A 23,309-nucleotide genomic window follows, 5' to 3' on the forward strand; every position below is an offset into this window, starting at 1 on the left:
AGCGCGCTTTTTGTTTGTTATTGTCAGACGGGAAGGATTTGCAAGACTTTGCAATGATGCTGTTAAGCAACTTTGGGGGAGTCTAATTGGTGCTAGTGTTACGGAGTCAAAACAATAAGACACATTTTGAAGAAAATTCCCATTTGTGATGTGCAGTTAGAATGACAAAGTTTTTTTTTTCCCCATCATGTTTGTTCATTGTGCATTTTTTTAAATGGCATTTTGTTATAACGAGTTCAGCAAACTGTGTGTTTGGCAAGGCCATACTAAACTCAAGCATACTACTGAATGATCTAAGTATATTTTAAATTATTTATGTATCTAGGACATGAGGGGTGCTAAGAATGCCGTGTGTAAGGAACATGGCCATAAGTGTGGATGAGAAGAAATGAAATGATGGCTTTTTCAATAGAGGACAGGGAAATGACATGCATGACTCCAGCGGGTATCATTTGGATTTATCACAGAACATAAAACCTATATTGGTTAATTATGTACTATTAGCATGAACAAAATGCATAAAGTATGGTGTAAAAAGTAAAGTTTGTATTTACACTCACTTCAACAGGAAATTCCTTGTTCTGTCAGCTATTCCTTAGTCGTTCGACCCCAAAGACGTAGTTATTCGTCTTCACAGAGTCCAGACTTTTAATTCCAGATACATTTTTACTTTTTTTTTTTGTGTGTGTCAAATATTAGGGTAAAAAAGGGACTGGCAATAGTTAGCATTGACTGAGTTAGATTATTTGTTTGCTGTTTGGAATATTTTTACAACATGTTTTCATTTTTTGCATGTTGGGCTTTCATTAAAGAATATTTATATAATCAATTATTTTAATATTTTGATAAAATTGTATTTTGCATTTTTCTGCAATTATGTTTGCTCTTTTGAAGATTTCAACAACAATCTTGCATGCTGTGTGGCTGTAAATGGAAAATGTTTTAGAGTGGATAACTATCGATTAGTCCATCAATGACTCAAATATTTTGATAACATTTTCTTTTGTATAAAAGTGCATTACAAAACCACTCTATCATTTAGTTTGTTTGTTTTTTTACATTCAAGTATCGTTTAGTTTATACTGTTCAATGATAGAAAAAAACAACTAAAAATCAGTAAAGCCATTTTATACAAGAGTAACTAATCTTGTACTAAAGTCACTTTTTGAACCTGATTTTGTAATCATTTTTGTAAAGTAAAATCAAACGTCTCATTCTTGTTAAACACAAAAGTAAAAAAAAAAAAAAAAGTACGAGGATGACACAAATATGATGAATTACTGTTGTAAGGTTTAAATTTGAGAATTGAATTCATTTGAAGTTAAACAATGGCTAAACAAATACTTGACAATTAAAATATTTGTCAGTTAATTTGATAATCGATTAGTTGATAATTGAGGTCATTTTGAATGCTCTGGTGGCATATGAGGACGATGAACGATCAGCTAAGAGTTTTATTGTGAGGGAGGGCATTTTTCAACACGATTCTCAGTAAATAATACACGATAATAATACAATGAAAAATTCCATGAGGTTCACATCTACACAGGTTAACAATTTGATGCTAATGGAAATTGGATTGCTTTGCCTTGGCACAGCTCTAATGAGTGCCGTTCTGGTTATGCAAGCGGCTACTCGAGGCATTTCTGGAAATGCATGTCGAGTAACCTGGGTGTGATTAAATTCTCATTTGCATATGCATTCAAATTTCCATAAAGTTAACAGGGTTGAAACACACATTCATCACAGTCCACGACTATTTTCTTTTAACAATGAAACCTTGACTTAAAAGTGAATTTAGCTGCATGTAACTCAATTTACTCCAGTTTTAAATAATTTCCCCCTTTTAAAATCAAAAACGCCTTTGATCCATTGCAGGCCCCATGCAACAAAACCATGTTGTGATGTACAATAACTAAATAAAACACAATAGAACTTTTATTTATTTAAAAGAAAGAAGCCAATTTAAAGCATTCTGAAGTTAGCGTACATTTCAATTAAAAATATGTGAAGCGAATCACAACAACAGTTGTTAATGCTCTGCATGACAGTAAAACACGCTGGAAATGCTATGAGAAGGCCAAATTCAAAATAAAAATGACCTCACCAAATAATAAATGATCACGACTGCCTTGTTCTTGCTTCTATTTTGAAGTTATTCATGTCATAGCATAACAATTTGACTCGTCTTTCTATGGCAAATGTTGCCCCCAACTTCCAATGCAAACAACGCTAAAAATGACTTATTTCCATATACTGGTACCTAGTGATATCTAGCATGTATCTACTGATATCTAGCATAAACTATTCGCTAACTAGCAGTGAACGAGTTCTCCAAAATGGCTGGCATGAGAGACGCCTGCATACTTCGATGCTGAGAGCCTTACACAGTTGTGGTTTCTACTGATCACTTTTTAACAAACCATGCTAACTCAAATGTCTAGTTTCAGCTGGCAAATTCATCTCATACGTCAAAATTTATTGGTAGAGATTTGTGTAAAATAGTGTGCTGCGAAGCACACTATGTCAGACAAATCTGAAATGGACTTTATAGCTGCAGCCCTAAACATCTCATAGGTTGGTGCATTCATGCATGAAGGGTTATTTCTAAGATAGTACAGTTAATCAGAATGAGGAAGGCTTTTTGACATGTGGGGCAGTCTCTCATACAATAGCACAGTGGCAAAGTGCATTCAATGAAAATTATCAACATGCGCCAGAGCCAGACTTTTGGCATGTGAGCCTTTTTCTGAGTCATCAGTGAATGGCCTTTTATTAACAGAATACTTACTTTCCGTTCTTAGCTCTGCTGCCTCTTGACCTAAAATTATAACCGGTAGCTGTTTTCTTCAGGCCGTTGAGAAAAAGTAATCACATGTTGACTTGGATAGCATTGATTTGTGAACTTCTTCTATAAAACAGTATGGTTCGCTTGACATAAGCTATCTACAATAAATGTCTACTCTAATGGCTGACACAAATGAAGTGTAGGGGGCCTTTGACAAAGCAGTAAAGCCTTCCATCTACGTGTCCAATCATTTGTTCGCTCCTCATGCAATGAGAAGTACTCTCAGTAATAGAGAGAGCGTTGATGCCCCCGAGGACTTGTTTGATCCCGCTGGCCGTAAAGAGGGCACAGTCTCACAAAAGCACAACGAAAGCCTTTAAAGTACAAAACAGCTGCTACACATGTGCGCTCCAGTGATCGTGCATCTGCTCTGCTGAGGTTGTTTGGCTTCTTTTCTCCATATTAACAGAGATTATAGGCTGCCACGAAAGCAAATTTGCCAATTTCTGAGAGCAGCCATGAGAAGTGGTGATTTCAGTCCATAAATTGGAACTTGATTGCCATAATACATGGTTCGTAATTCAGTAATGATGCGAAATCCGCGGCTGACATGACATATACGCTGGTTACAGCATCGGGTATGTCTACTTGTTCAGATGAGTGTGATTATTTTTATGTTCGTTTTTACACCTTGTGTTTATTATGTATATGCATCAGAGATGGAGGGATGATGAAGATGGCGTCTTGATAGAGTAACAGAATCCACAGCTCTTGAATTGTCTCGGTGGTTATTGCTACCCAGATTTGGTTTCTTTTGACTTTGTATTTTTTTTTTCCCATCAGTTACTACCGTTTATGTTTTTAGTCATAGTTAAAGCAAGAGGCTGGTGATTGGAAAGACATTTGATGGTTTACATATTGTAATTTGATTTGAATGCTCATGGAAATCATTGCATTCATGTAAAATCAATGAAATGTTATCAACATGCATGGAATATATATATATATATATATATATATATATATATATATATATTCTCAAGCACTATTTCAGGTTCCTTTAGCAGCTGAACTCTGCTAACTTTGCAATCGAATTTGCAAAGTTACTAGCAGAGATGGACAAATATGGACTTTTATGTGGTTTTACTTTCCCAAAGGCTCATTGAAAATTAAATGCACACACTTTGCAAGGCCAAGTTCAAACACTGTTTTAGTTGTAAATCTTTGCTATATCATCTGCTCAAGTGACCTCCACAGGGCCTACATTTTACTCAAGTAAATAGTTGTTACAAGCTTCGTAAAAAATAGTTGTTAAAAATTATACCTATAATCATGATTTACTTGGATTTATTTTAGATTAGTTAAATGTTAGAAGCTGATTAAAAAGATAGATAGATAGATAGATAGATAGATAGATAGATAGATAGATAGATAGACAGATAGACAGATAGACAGATAGACAGATAGACAGATAGATAGATAGATAGATAGATAGATAGATAGATAGATAGATAGAAAGATAGATCTTTCGTATTAAAGAATGCTTAATAGCTTTCTTTAATATGTTTTGTTTTCTGTAAAACACAACTGTTGAACAAAACTACCAAATTTGACACACAGTCAGACATTTTTCTTACAGTTTTCTCATAGAAACAGTTCTTAACACTCCTCTTGGGTTTAGTTCATCAGCACCACACCCCAGAATTCATAAGACATCATAGAGGTAACTTGCGCTGAACATTTTTTTAATAATATGGATCTTGAGTTGCGATTACTGTATAGGATTTTCCTAAAATTGCCTTAATTTAACAGTGCATGCACCGATAAAGAATCTTATTAAAACATGTGCCACAGACTGAACAATTTTCACGCAGAGCGAAGGTGTGTGCGACAGTGCAGCACACATTATTTTTCTTGCAAACTAATTATCTCATGACAATGAGTGTCCACTGCCATACAGAAGAGAGGCAGACTCACCCTTGGAGTGCTCTCAAAAGGTGATTTGCAGCCAGATACTCATTGGCACGTATAAAAGATGCTTTATGTGTCTTGGTGATGTTTTAATTAGCTGGGAAAGTATGCTGCGGCGCCGTGTTTGTGCGTGTTGCCCTGGAGTAAAGAAAACATGTGAGCACTGAAGCGTATATTCAGAAAAATGGCAAACATCCACAGATTCTTTGTCAGAGGCAACAACTCTGCACTTACTCCTCTGTATGATTTGCAGTTGTATTTCTCCAAACATGAAAACTACATGGTCAATATTTGTCCGATTGTTTGAGATGGTCGAATCACTGTTTTTAAAGCAACATTAATATTGAAAAGTCAAATTCAATGTGACATCATGGACTGTCATTTCCCTCAGGGGTCCGCTGGTTGAATTGCTATGGCTGCCGCATTTGGGAAGGTGGAACCCCCGCACTTGGCCTTGTGGATCTTCTTTCTATGCCTCAGCATCACTCCTCAAGCCAGGTAGGATCAAAAGATCTTTCCGACACTCTGTTCCACCATATGCTGATTTACAGTCCTCCATTCCCTCTGCCAGCTATTGTTTACATGAGGTGTTTTGCATCACGCCTCATTAATCAAGCCGACTGCTACGCTAGACCTTGTAATTGAGCCAATATCTTTAGAAGCAAATATAAACTCACCCTACACTTCATCAGGTACACCTGTACAATCTAATCAGCTACGCCTAAAGAAATGAATTTAATGATACCGCCTAAGCACACTGGAGGTGCTTTGTGTATGAATTTGCTATATAAATAAAGCTTTCCTCGTCGGTATTATAATAATGGTACTAGAAAGAAAGTACAGGCACGAGAGGTAATATTATAACAATGTGTTTCAATTTTGTCTTAGTATAGCACTGCTTTGCCTTCCTTTCATGTAGCACTAGTCGGCCTTTCTTTATAATCCACAACATTGCAAATTGGTGGCTTAAAGAGAGGGCATCATCTGGACCGTACTTTTGAAGGCCACCACCGTTTCACCCCGCTACCCTCTGAGAGGCGCTACACAGTGCTCAGGGATCAAACATGAAAACAACATTAAATATGTTACTTATTTGTAGACATGCAGAAATATTAGTTCACAAATTTGCAGTTTTTGTTTTTACACAGATGAAAGAACGATCGAGTACAGGTAAAATAAAGTTGAAAAGAACATCTCATTTAAACTCAGTAAAAACATTTGTTTGTTTGTTAGAATGATAAGTGGCTTTGATTGTAATGCTCATTTTTGCTCATAATGATCTCTCACTAAAAATAATCAATGTGGATTCAAACACAGCTTGTGCTACTTCATATCGAAGCAAGGTGAGCCTGTCCTCCCATCTAAATTGTGCACTCCATTGCAAATACGTATCTACAGTACATTTTACTGACTGGTGAATTAATTTGCATTGTGCAGCACACCGCAGATGTGATTGTCCATTCACAGCATTTTCCCTCTTGCTTCTTGTGCACATTTTTTTTTTTTTTACGTGTGTGTGTTAAGAGTCAGCTAAAAAAAAAAAATAAAAGGACCACCCCGTTGTGTCTAGGTGTCACTCTAATCATGCCCCTTGTAATTTCAAGTGAAGAGAATGTGCGCTAAGATAAGGCAGTGAAAAATAGCAGTATATATATATATATATATATATATATATATATATATATATATATATATATATATATATATATATATATATATATATAATTACGTCATTTGTTTTTGCCCTGAAATGGTGATTGAACATATCAATAGCTACTGTACGACCAAAAGTATCAATAGCTACAACCAAAAGTTGCAAAAGCATACCAAGGCAATTGTGTCCATATGTTTTTATTTTGGCCTGCTCTCAGCATTTGAGGTATGTTTTACTGTACAGCATTAACAAGTGTTGCAGCGATTGGCTTGACATTTGACAGTAACTTTTTTTTTTTTCAACATCATAATAAACGGATATCTGTGGCAAGCATTTTTTTTTTCACTCAAACTAATCACGGACTAATTTCACCCCTAATATATAGAGGTGTTTTTGGGGGGAGTGGGGGTGTGAATTGTGTCCCTTTAACTGCCTACTGTCAGCTTTTCTTGCTTTAAAGTCTTGATGTGAGGCTGTAGCAAACGATTGGCAGAATCCATTATGTTAATTATGAATGACCATTTCATTCTTTATGAGTGCAGCCTATTAATAATAACATACTGTATATGAATGTTGACATCCTCTGGGGTATAAAAAATGTCACACTCTTTCCAGTGGGATCCAAGCAGGCAGTGGAATTTATTATTCATAGCCAGAACACTGCACATGACAAAGACTTTCACATATGTTAATACTCCCATAATTACCTAAATCATAATCGAGTCCACATATTCAACATCCTTTCCCAGAAATGCCAATTTTCAAATTAGTATAGTAATAAGTATTTTTGTGCTTCAAAAATGGTAATTAACTGGTCCTCAAAGAATTAATAACTTGCACTACTTTGCTGCAACCAGCCAGAGTGCTATTGATCCAACTTTAACTATTTTGTGGTCTAAAAAGGAAAATGGAAGACATCCACTATTTCAATGGTAACTTCCACCAGAAAGCATAATTCTTGGTACGATATTGCATAAAAACAGAGGTAAGATCGTTCAAAAAGAGACTCCTTTGTCATAAAAAAATATTTTGTTCAGCAAAAGCCAGCCATTGATTATTAGTTTTCCCAATATTAGATCAATAAAATGTCAATTGCACAGTCCTAGTAAAGGTGAATGTACATCGTAATAGTAATTTATATTCAGACAGTTATTCTTTTGTAACTTTACAATGTCAGCTCATCAGTGCACAAAATGTCTCTGCATCAGCAAAGATTCCTCTGTCAGAGAGCTGCCACCTCCCCCCGGTGCCTTCTGATTCTATCATCAGAATCCAAATCGGCTTTCGCACAGTTGAAGAAGAAGAAGACATTCCTGATGAATTACCATGTACCTGACAAAATCCTTCTGGGGAATCTGGCATTCTGCAACTAGGCATGTTTCTTGCACATTCAAAAAGGAACCTTACAACATGCCAGATGGTTTGTTTCACTGATGCACCTGGGATAAAATTGAGCAGATCTGTTTGCAAAAGGATAGGCATGTTGAAAACAAATCCTAGAATTTAATGGAACGAATGCTTCACCTGACAAATGGGTCTATCAGATCAACATCGGGAAGGATATACTATAGCAATTGGCTCAGTCAGTCAGAAGTAGTCCAAATAGACATTTTTTTTTAATAAAATAAAATATTTTTATTTGGTTTTATTTAACTTTTTTCAGCAACATCGTGCCTTTCACAAAGACTGAACACGCCTGCAACACCATCATATTTTCAACATAACACGACACACTGTTAGAATACTGCACCAACACAAGAGAAACGTGCCTGCTTGTGTTTACAAGTGTAGAGTGCCCCCTCATGGCGAGTAAAAAAGCAGTTGACAATCATGTACTTTCTAGTACAATATTTGCCTGTCTCCTCTATTTACTGGGAGATTGCACCCATGGCGGTTATAGTAAGAAAAAAAAGAAAAAGCAAATACAATTCTGTTACTGTTGTTATATCAAAGCACATTTGTTTTCTTCACGGGCCACCATTGTTTACAAGCACATCAAAAACAAATTTAAACCCATAGCAGCTGCCTCCCGGACCCGATGAGTCCATCTTGGCTGCAATCACATCTGTTCTAAGCTTGGAAAGATGCATTTGCAAGATTACATCTGCGTCATCCAGCTGCCTTGCAAACTTCCATTAAACTTGGCCCATAAATACAATATATGCGTTTAAAAAAAGGTTAGTTGTTTTCATCCAGTAGTTTGTAAATCTTTCAACTTCCACCCTGATTCCTCTCTTTTAGCTTGACTCTTTCTTTCTGTTTTGTGTGTAATGCATAGCTATGTGTCTGGCTAATGTGGCATTTAATCAATAGCCATAAGGATGAGAGTGCAATGTGTACAATTTCCCTATGGATCGCTTGTAACATTGGCCAGACTTCTCACCTCGTCTTTCCATGAATTATTCACCGAGCGGCAGCGAGGGGCCTCACTTTGAGGGGTGACCTGGTCAACAGATAACATTCTGTTTCGGCAGCGCTGTCAAGGTTAATGTGTCACAGGTCTTGAGAAAGTTAATGCATTCTCATGGCCCAGCCACTTTGCTGATTGAATTATCAGGGAAACGGGCAACTTTGAACCATGGAGGAAGCCAATGAGGGGAATCTGGGGGAAGCGAATGATAATCATAGTTTTTCTGTGAATATTTACCTCTCGCTCTCACCAATGAGGAGCGCAACTATGCTTTGCAGCCTACTTTACACTAAGAATGGTAGATTTGAGTGGGAATATCCTCTTGAGACCACCAAGCCTATTCAATTATGTTAAATGCTGTGTCCATTTTATCACAGCAACACAGCTTTAATTCCAACACACCCAAATGCATGTGACATTAGAAAGGCAAGTATGCCCTCTCCTGAGGACACTAGGACTAAGTAAGGTGGTGGAAGCAGTGGTGTTTGACAATTGAGCAAGGTGCCTGCAATGTGTGAGGGAGAGAGTGGCCATATTATGCTATATACAACTTTTCTTTTAATTCACTCAAATTTCTCTGTGGTGTACAAAATTTCAATATTCTTTACCAGATGCAATTGTAATCATGTACCTGCATATAAAACTATATCTGAGTGATTCAACTTTTTTGACCATCAGAATAAAGGGTGATTTTTTTTTTCTTAGTCAATTACCAAATAAGAAGAAAATAAAATGAAAATATATTCTATCCTGTCCGCCACAAATTTGCTCAAATCCAGCATGTTGGATTTGTTTAATTCGGCAAAGAGCTTTGCTATGGCTTGCTACATTAGCATCTTTGTCGCTATCATTAGCTGTGGCTGTAGACATAGCTGGGTGCTTTCCATTTATGTGTTAGGCTAAGTTTGACCTCCTCCTTCCAAAGAATGCTTATCACTCACCTTTTCTATTTTTAAGTTTCTTTTCCCATTTATCCAACAGTAACTCTCACATGCTCTTCCATTTTCATGTCTTCTTCCTGTGACCCTGCGCTCCCACAACAGGACCCACCCAGGTTATGCCAAACACAAGCACAGCCAATCAGAGACCATTTCAGAGTGTGATTGACCTCTTTTTCAGACCCCAACAACTGAACCACAAGAAGCCAGATGCATGAAAACATCTAATCAGCATACAGAATCATAAAATTAAACATTAAAAATGAGATTAAAGTATTAAAAAAAATGCTTTACCTAATGACTGTAATTAATAATTTGCAATTAATCCGTTAATCTGACAACTTTATCATGCCTACCTTCCAAATTCAGGTGAGATAGGAACCAACTTTCTACCCTAAGGACATGCAATACAAAAAACATGTATTTTCTAGCAAGGAGCTGTGAGGACTTTAACAAAGGTTTCTTTTGTCTGTATAATATATAGCAATGATGAGGAAAGGAAAAAATGGAATAGAACGCTTAAAAAACACTTAAGATGGCTGAGTACTTCTTGTCAAGTGTTTTGTTTGGTCACATTGAAGAGGGAACAAAGAGGTCCAGGAGAGGCCAACTTTTTCGATTAAAATGCATTGTGTACTAATGACATTTGATTTTCAGTCATCTTCTATAGATAGTGAGTGTACATTTATAGTAGCCTATTAGAATTCAGCCCCCAGTTGGCATTAAACAAACTCTAGGCAAATTGCATTTTTTTTTTTTTAAAACGTGCACTTTAGACCATGAAACATCAGGTTTTCAGAAACTTTGACTAATCTCCGTCCGGGCCCAAGAGATTCAATCGAAGGAAATATATTTTATAAAACACACAAGCGTTTTCCAAAGTTGAAAACTAAGTTACTGTGGTTGTTTTCGTTTAACAAGATTTGAAGACTCTTCTGCGCGCAGCACTTCTCATAATGCAGTTATTTTGTTTAGTCTTAAAACCTTGGCAAAACTACAACGTTTCAAGGCCACACATTGGTGCCAACATTTCAAATGACATTACTCTCGGGCGGATAGATAACTCTGTTGTTGTCGTCACATAAATTATAATCTCCCTTCTCCAAAGAAATTGCTTAAGACAGCAGGCAAGAGAAAACTGTAATGAATCAACAATTTTGCCAGCATCCAGTCACAAACTATCACACAAACACACACTTGAATTGTTATTCATTGGGATACATTTAAGGCTGGATAAGTACATCTCAGTGAATTTAATTGTAATCCACTCTAAGCACAAAATAACACACCCCAAATTTAAATTAGATGTATAACATATTTGTAAAAGAAAGTAGCTCAACCTTTGACCACCATGCTGCCCTCAACAAAAACAATTGATATTTGGCAAATTCTAATCTATATTAGTTTTTTTATTCTGAAATGTTGTATAGCAAGAAGGCCAGTAAAAATCTTTAATTGTGAACAGGTTTGTGTCGTGGAAATTAGTTTTGAAGCATCGGAAATACCATTATTTTGGATAGAGACGTCATTTTCGAGATTTTTACGTAAACAACCTCTTTAAGATTTTGATTTTCAATTCCCAGAAGCCAAACGGTTGTATGGTGAAATACTTGGATTACTACATGGATGCGGACCATTAAAAGATAAATGCACCAAAACGTGGAACATGATTTTCTACAACATTAGGGATTTCAACTTGGCAACATTCAAATTGCTGCAACTTTGTCAGTGTTTGAGTTACCTCCATGTATTATGTATCAAGTTAAAGGGAGTTAAGGGGTAGAATTAGAATGTATCAATTTCTCAATTTCCATTTTCAGAGACAAGTCTGATTTTGAGAAAACGCATCTCAATTACTCATTACTTCCAAAACAGTGTGTGTGAAATTCGGAGTATTCCTGTCATGTTTTTTCATGACAGAATACTCAGATATGTTTGGGACAGTGTTTGAATTTTTTTTCCCCTTTATTTTGTCATGTGATACTTTTCAATCCTGCATCCTTTTTTTTTTTTTTTTTCACTTTTCTCCCATTTATCACTTGACGAGAGTCGGAAGGTCGCTGAAATGCCCTAATGAGACACAATGGTTGAATACACCGCTGTAAAGAACATATCCTATGCAGCACATGCTATTCTGGCCACAATGTAAGCTCTTGATTAAATGGTGGAAAATATGACCTTAAATATGCTAATGCAAAGAAGATTTCTGTGTAATTGTGCATATCTAGTCTTCTATTTTTAGCTGTCAGCATACTGCATTTAAGACACTTGTTCTAATTTATATCACAATATACTTGAGAGCCACATTTTTATAGAATTAATGCACATATTTTTTTTCCATTTATTCATTTGTCTTTTGTTACTCAACAAAGAAAAGCAAATTAAAAAATGCCAACAAGGAGCATAATGCTTAGACTTATTACTGAAATGGAAAGTGGTTGTAAAATGTTACGAATGATACGATAAGAATAATAAGCAAACGCTGTACCTTCGCATCCTCATCCGTTGTATTCTGATAACTACCGCCAGTATGACAGCTCACCGCTACACACAGCAAGGTTTTTATCCGCATGGTTGGATGAGTTTGGAAGAATTCGAGAGCTCTCACCTCAAACTGCAATAGAGGCTGTGCCCTCTGACCTCTCAAATGGCCAGGATGAATGACAATAAAATCCCAACAGAGAGCCCTCCACTCCTTGTTTCCAGAAGAGTGGAATTCGCAATCCAATTCGATACTTAAAAATAAGTGTTAGTTCAAGTGTTAAAATACATTTTTATTAGGAATGCATTGAAATTAAAATGTATGGGTGAAACAGTAAAGCAACCTCCTAGGAAAGAAAAAGCAGCGTCATGCACAGAGCTGAAATGATTAATGAAAATCAAAAAATATGGCTCTGAGTATTATTCATGTTCAGTGATTTGAAGCCTGTTTAAAGGGCACCACATTTAATGTGTTACATTTTTTGCGGTAAAAGTTACAATATTTATGAACAGATGGCAATACAAGGTTTATTTTTTTTATTTTGATTCATTAACATACCAGTCACGAGAACGGAAGACAGAAGCCTAGTGTTTTTGATTAGGTATTGTAAACATAAGTGACTAATCAGACCATTTTTTGTAATTAAGTAGAATATCAAGGGAATTTCACCTCCATCATTCTTTTTTTATACAGGCTAGCTTTCATAGATTGAGAGGAATCTAATTTACAGTTTTTAATATTTAATGTAATGAGGGAATATCTTACTGACTTTGAAATGTCCGTCTGCGTGTTAATGCACCACATAGATACAAAAGTTAGCAGCTAGGGCTAATGCTAGACATATTTGTCATATCATACAATGACAGCGTAACTGATTAGGCATTTATGAGCATTCTTAATTTGAGGTTTTGTTTTTTTTTGGCTCGTCCGTAATCCCAGGAAAGAAGTGGAATGTCGGCAGCACTCTTTTCTCCACCCATTAAAATGCTACAGTATTCGCCTACTAACCAATGCACACTTCTCTCCTTCCAATGAAATCCAGAAAAAATTATGCTAGATTTTTTTTGTCATCATAACATCTGTTATCAGACATATCATTACATTTTAAACTGTCTTTTCTGGCCAAAAACTGAAAATGCATCTTTGACATTTTAGAGTGAATTTTGACTGAGATTTTGTGTATCTCTGATTTTAAATGTACTATGGTATCTGTTCAGCTGAGTAACTATGTAAGTAACAGTGATGAGCTATTTTTTTGTGTGTGTGTGTGTGTGTGTGTGTGAACACACTCCTCTACAGTGACATCCGTTAGCTTTGTATTAACGGGAGAGGATATCAGATAGATTAGCACATAGTTCTTCAGCTGAACTGAGTTGGGCCTCTCAGGAAATTAACTAAGAAATATTACTGTTTACACGTTGTGCCATCCGGCATGAAAAATAATTACATCTTTACAGAGTCGGGTTTTATGTGACTTCATAGCATAGAGAATTACCTAGCTTGCTTCCAGTTATAAATGATCCCTTCATTGCTGCTGATGCAGTTGATAGCATCTCTGAAATCCCTGCAGATATGAGCGCCGCGTGTTGCTCCGTGGCTCGCTTCTAAAAGTGCATCAGAGACTAGATTGATGTCACCTGCAATGATCGCACACATCTCAGATCCTATCTCGCCGTTTGATCATTTCCTGCCGTCGCGCGAATGCTGTCTCGAGCTTCCAGCCTTCGTTTGGGCCGCTACATCTCCAAATTTCGATTCTTCTCCTTCGCTTTGATTATAACAGTTGGATTTCATGAGGATTAATTAGAATTCTGAACCTATACTTAATGTAATTTGTGTGGAACAATATGTTAACTCTTTCGGTGTCATGGACGGGAATTTTCAAGATGTAAAATACTTAGGTTGTGTGCCAGTGACAAGACTACAACTGCAACCAATTGACCACTGTAGTAGTGAAGGTTTATATGTATCTATATACTGTATTTTCCGCACTATAAGGCACACCTAAAAGCCTTTAATTTTTTTAAAAAGCTGATATATATATATATATATATATAAAGCCTTATAATCAGGTGTGCCCTATATATGGATCAATATTGAGATTGGGATCCATAGATGGGGAATGAACTGATAAAGTAACCTATTTTTATTGTGTGTTTACAGTTGAAAAAGGTTGGTCTAATTGACATTGAGTTATTATGCTATTGAGAGTTTAGAATTATTATTTCAGTTATTATTGTTATTACTTTGAGTATTACTATATTGTGATTAAAAAGGTTTTATATGTCATTAATTGAGGGTGCACCTCATAATTCGGTGCACCTTATATATGGAAAAAGTTTTAAAATATGTCATTAATTGAAAGTGCGCCTTATAAACCGGCGCACCTTACAGTGCGTAAAATACGGTATGTAAAATCAATTAATTGACAAAATAATCATTTGTAACCCTACTTGGTACAAAATTCAAATTGTAGGCTAATAACAGCTCTATTTAGAGCAGTCGCTTGCTGGCGCAATATGCTTGTCAAGTATGCTTATTTAAATACGATCCGATTAGTTGACTAATCATGATTACTATTGGTGACTAGTTAGGTAAACGTTTTTGGCAGTCCCAGCATGCATTCATTTACTGTATAATCAGAGGTGTTGGACTGATTTGGGAAAGGTCCGGAGAATCTCATTAATTCCTCAAATAACATTGCATTAACTTTGAGGAGGTCCGTGCTCTCCAAATGGCCTCGGTCTTGTTGTTTTGTCACGATTTGATCCACGAGTGGCAGTGCGACAGCTGCACAGATAAGAAGGAAGCCGAATAGGCTTTGAGGAGCAAGAGCGTACACGCTTCAGTCAACCCCTCTTGAAGTGCCACTTTTCTTTTGCTGGCCATCTTTGAGCGTGCCATTCAAGATTGATTATAGTCTAGGCTGTGGAAATTAGCATACCCGTGCTGTCAACTCCGAGTCAAAAAACGTTGCATGACAAAGCGCCTTATTCATTTTGGGAGCTGCATTTAGCAAAGACCTGTCCTACTCTGCAGAGTATTTATAGTGAAACGGCTGAGGAATAGAGTCTATATGGGAGATGTAGGCAGTTTATAGCGAATTAAATTAAAGTGGAGCGCGGTGCCAGAAACGCTGGACCACGGCTGTGTGACGAAGACTTTTGACAGTCTTTAAAAATCATGACAGAACTTGCTCTCTAAATGATTAGTGTCATATAAACACTTACATTTCTCCTTACTTTGCCACTCGTAGAGATAATAAAGTCAAAAATCATTTCTAAGCCCACTTCTATAGGCAATCATAGACAACAGGTAACATTGACCCAAAATATTAGTCAAGGTGAGCGCGTGTTTCTCTGGCACACTCGAACATATTCCACGCAGTTCCCATCGAGCGACTTTTAATCGTCATTCATGAGCCCAAAAGTCACCTATTTGCCTTCACTTTGCTGCTTTTAAGAGTTGAGTACCGAATCCAATAAAGTGCAGCTCTCAGCTTTTGAAATGTCCAATTACATTTGAAAGCGCCACATGGTTAGCAGCTAGTGCCAATGCAGGGACTTGTGCTGTGTTGTACAATGACAGTGCCATTGATTCAGTGTTTCTCTGCGTCGTTAGTCGGTGATTGAATGTTTTTTAAATGGTGGTGTGTTGATGTTGGTCGCGTGGATGAGTAAAGTAGCAACCACCACTGTGAAGGCCGACTCCAAAAACTAAAGTGTCGCTTGATTGACCGACTGAGATTAGATAGATAGATGGATGGATGGATGGATGGATGGATGGATGGATGGATGGATGGATGGATGGATGGATGGATGGATGGATGGATGGATGGATGGATGGATGGATGGATGGATGGGTGGGCCGGCAGGCAGGCAGGCAGACAGACAGACAGACAGACAGATAAATATAAACAGAATTGCCCGTCAAAAGACTGTTAAAGACTTATTTTTTTAAGATCACAGAAGTCTCACAGTGACAGTTCACTTGTATGCTGCTCAAAAACGGTCAAGTCAAAAAAAATGAACTTTCTGCTGTTTGATGTTTGGTTGAAGGTGCTTTTGGAATAAAATGTATTCAACTTTTTTTTTCTGTAATGGTGCAATATTCAAGTCAGCAAGTCATGGGCAAAAGTCAGCAGAGTGAGATTCCCAGTGGCGACATAACCTAGCGGCATCTATAAAAATCTCAAAGTGTGTATCTCAAAGGAGAGTTTAGGCATTTGCTGCGTGACGAGTGCATTTACAGTACCTTCTAGGAAATGTAATGAATGCTTCCCATGCATATACAGAGCTTGTACCTTTCTTTTTTGTCAAAGTTCTTTTCGTTTTTTAAAGTATTACAACATACCTTCATACAGTATCCTACAGTTCATACAGTTGAACTAAGATACACACATATATATATATATATATATATATATATATATATATATATATATATATATATATATATATATATATATATATACAGTGGGCCCCCGGGTTACGAACTTAATCCGTTCAGCGGCTACGCTCGTATCTCGAATTGCTCGTATAGCGGGCAATCCAGACCCATGTTAATTCGTGAATGCGTGCAACGCGCGCAGAAGCCTTAGGTAAAATCATCACGCTGTATACATATATTAATATTAAGTGACATAATCTACTGTACAGTTGCATTAAATAACAAATGCAAAGGAAAAATGACTTTTGCCTTTGGAAAGACGTGACTTGTGCTGAGATAAGCAGAGATGAGCAGAGATGATTGCTCGAAGTCAGTACGGTAAATCAGATATGCTATTGGTCTTACAGTGTCAAAGTAACTTTTTCAGTCAGGGTTTTCTCTACTGCCTTCCATCCCAACCAGCTGTGCCATCAAGCTAGATAAAGGCGTTCGGCCAATAGCATATCGGCACTTCTGTGATTGACGTGTGACGCCGGCCAATAGCATTTCCGTGAGTGAGACCGGGTGACCTTAATCGACCAATAGCATATTGGCGTCTCCTTGACTGACTGATAATTATTCGCATTTTTTTTTAAACGGTTGGAATGTATTGACATCTTATTGATTAAAACACATTTAAACCTGTGACGATTTTTTGTCCTGCAATCGGCACACTTAATTTCATGTCAGCTGTTTTTCCCGACGTGAATTGAGCCGGGTGGAGGCGGAGGGGAGGTTGTGTTTGTTGTATTAACTAGGCACCACACTTATAGCTTATTCGAGCGTCAGTTTACTGTTGGTTTCAACTTGCAGAATTGCAACAATGGCGCTGTCCCAGAGCATGTCGGGAGGTCGCCGACTAACATGGCATGCAGTTTCGTCAAGCAACCATTATATAGCACTGTAATTCCATCCGTAATAGAGTGCAGAGATCAACGCCTTGAGTTGATAAGGCAACGAGGATAGGCTATTGGTCTTACAGTGTTACAGTAACTCTTTCAGTCATGGTGCAAATCACGGAGATACTAAAACATCATCCTCTTATTTCTTCCTTTACCGCTGCTAGTAATTTTAGAAGCTATGTCTAACAGATAAAGTTTGCAAAGTCTTCGAAAATTCCGTTTTTCACTCATTTCTCTACTTCCTTCCATCCTGTCCCATCAAGCTAGATAAAGGCGTTCGGCCAATAGCATATCGGCATTTCTGTGATTGACGTGTGACGCCGGCCAATAGCATCTCCGTGAGTGAGACCGGGTGACCTTAATCGACCAATAGCATATTGGCGTCTCCTTGACTGACTGATAATTATTCGCACTTTTTTTTAAACTGTTGGAATGTATTGACAATTAATTAAAAAAAAACACACATTTAAACCAATGACAATTCTTTGTCCTGCAATCGGCACATTTAATTTCATGTCAGCTGTTTTTCCCTTTAGCTGTACAAACACTACACTTAAATGGTAATATATTTAGACACCGTGAGTGAGACAGTCAGTGTGAGATTGTAAGACCAATAGCGTTCACGTTACCGCCATAAGTATCTGTTAATGATTGTAGATGACGCAACTGCTGAATATGTTGACGCAGTTAGGCGAGAACATTTCTACAAACTCAACGACTGGTTTGTCGGAATGCTCGCAAGACGAGAGGTTTGCTCGTAAGCGGAGGACAAAAATCTCCCTGATCTACGCTCGTAAGGCGAATTGTTCGCAAATCAGGGTGCTCGTAAGCCGGGGGCTGACTGTATATATATATATATATATATATTATATATATATATATATATATATATATATATATATATGAGAGTTGGCCCTGGAGTGTACCAAAACTGCCCTGTTAGCAACTGTTTTACAGTAAGCCCTCCATCAGTTGTTCTCCGGTGCAGATAATCATCCTAAACAGGCAAGTGGACGAACCAAGCAAAGACAAATCCTTCACATTGTTACGGCTTGAAAAAGCTACATGGCACCCATTGATAAGAGACAACGTTCTACATAATGCGCTGCTGCATAATGCGCTGCCGCATAACTATCAATATATTGTTGATGGGAGTATCTGGTATGAGAGATTAGCTATGTTGGAAAGGGTAACTCATGCATCATTTTAGGCATGGAATTTATTCATCAGGACTGTGCTAATTAGAACGCCCCCACTCATACACCCACGCATTTTTGCCGCTTTAGAAGATAGGTGATCTGAGTTAAATATTTATAAAATCCAAACTAGGTCTCCCAAAGCTCCAGCCAGGAAAGTTATCAGGTTTCAATATTCTTTCTGCAACGCTTCAAGCAGCAATGCTAATTAACGTTATTTGATTTTGTTCGCCCCTGGTGCTCGACAGTAAAACTCTTCAATAAGTGCATCAGCTGCCACATTATTGTTGGAATATCTGGAGTTTTTACACGTCATCTGCGAATGGTGTATCACTTCAGACAGGGTGATGGAAATGAAAGATGAAAGAGAAGTATCCTAATACGCCCACCTTGAAATTTCACAATTGAACTGAAAAATGCTTGGAGGTGTGAAACCATGTCTTTGTTAGTGGTATTGTAGTCAGAATTCATGCAGGTTCAACTATAATCCAATTTTAGGAGTTGACATCACGCTGCACCAACGGGAGCAATGTTACAATCGATACCTTAAATGAATCACACATATTTCAGCAATCCCACCTTTCTAGCGCTATTAAACTACATAAGCTCGTTAGCGAGCACGGAACATTGATCCATCACTGTCGACTCTGCTTCTCTAATGCACTGTGTAAAATGGAAAGTAGGAATTCCATTTCACAGGACCTTAAATTTGGCTTCATGCCACATGGGAAGCTATGCTAATTACTTGAGTGAGGCCTTAAACATTTACATATATATTCCTTTTATGTGTCATGCCGCATTAAATACAGTGGAACCTCGGTATTACAATCAGAAAAAAAAATAATTGGTGGTTTATGTCATGGAACGTATTGAGTCCAACCACCACTTGAACTGAATGTGTTGAGTACACAACCGCTGGTTTGCAATTGAACGTATCCTTACCCAAGGTGCCCCAGAGGACCTTACATCAATTATAGTCTCACACCTCCGAGCTGGCACCAGCATCCATTTGCCCTGAGAAACAAGCTCAAAGATGATACATCTCATCTCAAGCCAAGTCTCCTATCTTTTAACTAACTATTCCATTGTGTCAACGCAAGACCAAACTGTCCAAATTGTATGCCTTAAAACACTTTTCATTTATATGCTAATTTTTAGGTTTACTGTCTTTGATATGGAAATTAAAAATATACATGCTTTTAAAGGACTGAACTAAGCATTGAGAATTACAGCAAGTTGGGAATGGGTATTAATTTTACCGGGTAACAATTACCTTCAGATCACTTCTTCTGAAAAGACCAAAATGGTAACGTTCACGTGTGTTATGCACATTGAGTGGCGTTCAAATGTAGCCTTCCTCTGTACGATTGTGTGTATTTTCTATGAATCCTTCATCTTCCTCCCACGTTCCTAAAAAAAAAATGCATGTTGGATTCACCGAGGAATATCAATTAAATTCTTCCAATGAATATGAAAAGTAGTTCATCTATACCAGCGGGCCGCCAGGCTTCTCCTGCCCACCCCACCAGGCTAAGTGCCTCTTCGCCAACCTCCCGTTGAATAATAACCACCGACCGCCAAACTCGTGCGCTTCTCTAATCCCTGGATGTCTTTTGTCATTTACCCCCCCAGGCCCAACAGACCCCATTTTCCCAGGTTGTCCAACAGACTTAGCAATTTTCTCAAGGAACCCCTGGATTATACAATAGAAGTTCTTCCTAACAAGAATCAGGATTTTGCAACATGCAAAAGGAATAGTTTTGGTATAGTGAGCCTCAAATCAGCACAGTGTTACTGAGGTGCTTCACACAGCATTTATTAATTTCTCTCACGCAATCATCAAATAGCCACGATTCACTTTTAACCATCAGACTTCCATTTCACGTTGACTATAAAATGCAGTAAGATAGCTTGACAGTCAAAAGTCTAAATAACCATATTTATGAGGCAAATTTGGACATTTTTGCAAATGCAGAACCTCTCAGAAATTTACCAGACATCAAGCAGAGTGACAATAAGCAACAAAAACCAGAGTTAGGAAACACGCTGCATGCTTGTTTTTCTATGAGACTTAATTGAATCTTCAGCTGTATTTGCAGCTCTTTTTAATGGACGAATGTTTACACTGAATTCACTGTGTCACTAAAAACAAAATGCCTGCATTTTTTATGCAGATCTCGGGTTTTATTGAGTATGCAGGTCCCTTATGAAATTATTCTTGCGTGCATGTTGTTATATTGAGGCAATAATGAAAGGCACTCAGTGCATGTGCTTCATCTAAAACATACAGGGGCTTTACAATTGATTTTCAAGAAGAGCTTAAGGCTTTTACATCATTTGCAGGTTTTGAAACATTTATGATTCATGGCAAATGAAACATTACTTATTGCATAAATGTACTCCCTGGCGAGAGAGAATTATGTGATTTTTTTTTCAACTGCTGATTACATTATTGCACTAACAGCGGTAGATGTTAGCTTGACTTAAAGAAGTATCTTAGAGCCAAGTCTGGCATCGACATTTTTAAGCTTTATTCACCCAATGCTTTAAAGGCAGAAGCTGGTAGACTCTGATGGATTTTGGATCCTTTTTTTTTTCCATTGCAGGGCAGATTAAACTACAGAAAGCCTTTCTAAAACAGATTTGCAAGGTTTCCATTAAACCAATTGCAGGTTAGTTGTTAAGATCTAAATTTCTTATAACTGCATCCAATGCCATTGGAACGTTGTTGCTATCAGTGCATAGCGATGATTGAGAATTTCTTGGCTATTTTAGCCCCTCTGGGATTATAGTTTAATTAAAGTCTGCACTCATTAAATCATCAGCGCTGTAACTATATTTTAATGGCCTTTCTATATTCTCCCAATTCTCTCTCCTGGTGGCTATTATGAGATGTAAATATGTACTGGTACTGTATTTGATAACTATGGTAACTTATAACCTATGATGAAAATAATAAAAAGAAAAAAAAAAGCATGCAAGGATTTAACTTGACGTGGGAAAGATGACATTCAATAAATGTTTTGTTATAACTTGTGGAGGGGAAATTGTTTTATACAGTATATTTCAAATGACTTTTGGATCCCCACATTTACAAAATAAAAAAACACTACTTTTCATGCAGTTAAAAAATTGATTTATTGGCAAACCAATCACAAGAATGAAAGACTGAAGCCTTGTTATTTGATTAAGTATTAGGACTATTTATTGTAATTCAGTAAAATATCAAACACATTTCAAACCCATCAACCCACATATCAATAACGGTTTCTTAGCGTCCTTAGTCAGCAATTGAATATGATTTGTTATGGTAATACGGTAATGTTGGAAAGATATGATGTGATGGTAATAAAAATGAAGTCGTGTGGAGGAGTTAAGCTAGCTGCTAGCTACCACCACTGCGAAGGCCAACTTTCAAATGAAAACGTACAATGCCCATTGCATTGCCGTGCATGTTTTTTTTTATTTTTTTTTTTTTAAATTTGAAGTTTGCCTTTGCGGCAGGCAAATAGCATGTGACCTGGGGTCCGTCCCTTCCTTGGCTTAAACACCACTAAATAGAAACCGACAGGAAATTGATTTTTTTTGTTTTTTTTTGTTTGTTTGTTTGTTTGTTTTTTGGGGGGGGGTGGAATGAATTATGGGACGTAGTACCTAAGAATCTTGATTTTTTTTTTTTTGTGGATTGGATTTTTGGCACACCCCTAATGACAATGATAAAGTTTAACAAAACAGGCTCTCTCCAAGTATCTACTTGTTGTAAGAAGAAACATACAGATGCTCAATCATGACTGATTGGTACAGCATAAAAAAATAAGATGATTTGAACACTAGGATTTCCGACAGGAACATTGTGGTTATTGTTTGTAAACAGTGAAGAACTCTCGTTACAATGTGTGGCTCACATGAAGAGGACTATCAATTAAAACCTTATGATACGGTTCTTTAAAATTCAATTTGGAGCTGACGTAGTTGTCAGGTTGTTTTGACAATGAACATGAATTACTGCCAGTGTTGCAAAGGTCCATTCTGAGTGTAACTTCTGTTTTTTCCTCAAGTGCCCTCGTTGGACACAGAGAACCGCTGCCCGATGACAGTAATAACATCACGATTTTCACCCGCATCTTAGACAGACTCTTGGACGGCTATGACAACAGACTACGTCCTGGACTGGGAGGTAAGACTCAAATTTACTATTGCTGCTTCTATTGTGTACCGGAAGCCGTGACGAATGTTTTGATGACACGCCAAATCTAGCGACCCTGTGAAGTCTAGAAAAATATCCATGGATGCATTGTCCCTCGGACATGAGTAGCCTACATATGTCAGGAAAAAGCTATGCCATTTCAACCAAATCTTCCTCAAAGTAAGCCCACATGCTTGAGCAGACTTTTCTCAGTCATCCAGCTGGAATGCTCGTTTCTGCTTCACTGCATGCTGTTAAGGCCACAAGCATAGCTACCAGGCTGCAGACCACCAAGCTGCAAGACTTTGAAGATGCAACCAGGCAGAGGAATCTGGCACAATACGTTTAAGTTTC

The 23,309-nt window shown here is 37.4% G+C and overlaps 1 protein-coding gene across 1 annotated transcript in view; it reads left to right on the forward strand.

Annotated features, from left to right (window-relative positions):
* The window catches only part of gabra3 (gamma-aminobutyric acid type A receptor subunit alpha3), a 79,352-nt gene that overhangs the window by 21,591 nt on the left and 34,452 nt on the right, over positions 1–23,309 (forward strand). The window contains exons 2-3 of the mRNA XM_088440408.1: positions 5,151–5,257; positions 22,828–22,946. Coding sequence (XP_088296534.1) covers positions 5,172–5,257; positions 22,828–22,946 — 205 coding nt within the window. The 5' untranslated portion in view covers positions 5,151–5,171. The remainder of the gene's footprint in view (positions 1–5,150; positions 5,258–22,827; positions 22,947–23,309) is intronic.

This window comes from Hippichthys cyanospilos, chromosome 18 (assembly GCF_059441005.1).
Source record: "Hippichthys cyanospilos isolate Australia breed blue-spotted pipefish chromosome 18, RoL_Hcya_1.0, whole genome shotgun sequence".
Lineage (NCBI taxonomy): Eukaryota > Metazoa > Chordata > Actinopteri > Syngnathiformes > Syngnathidae > Hippichthys > Hippichthys cyanospilos.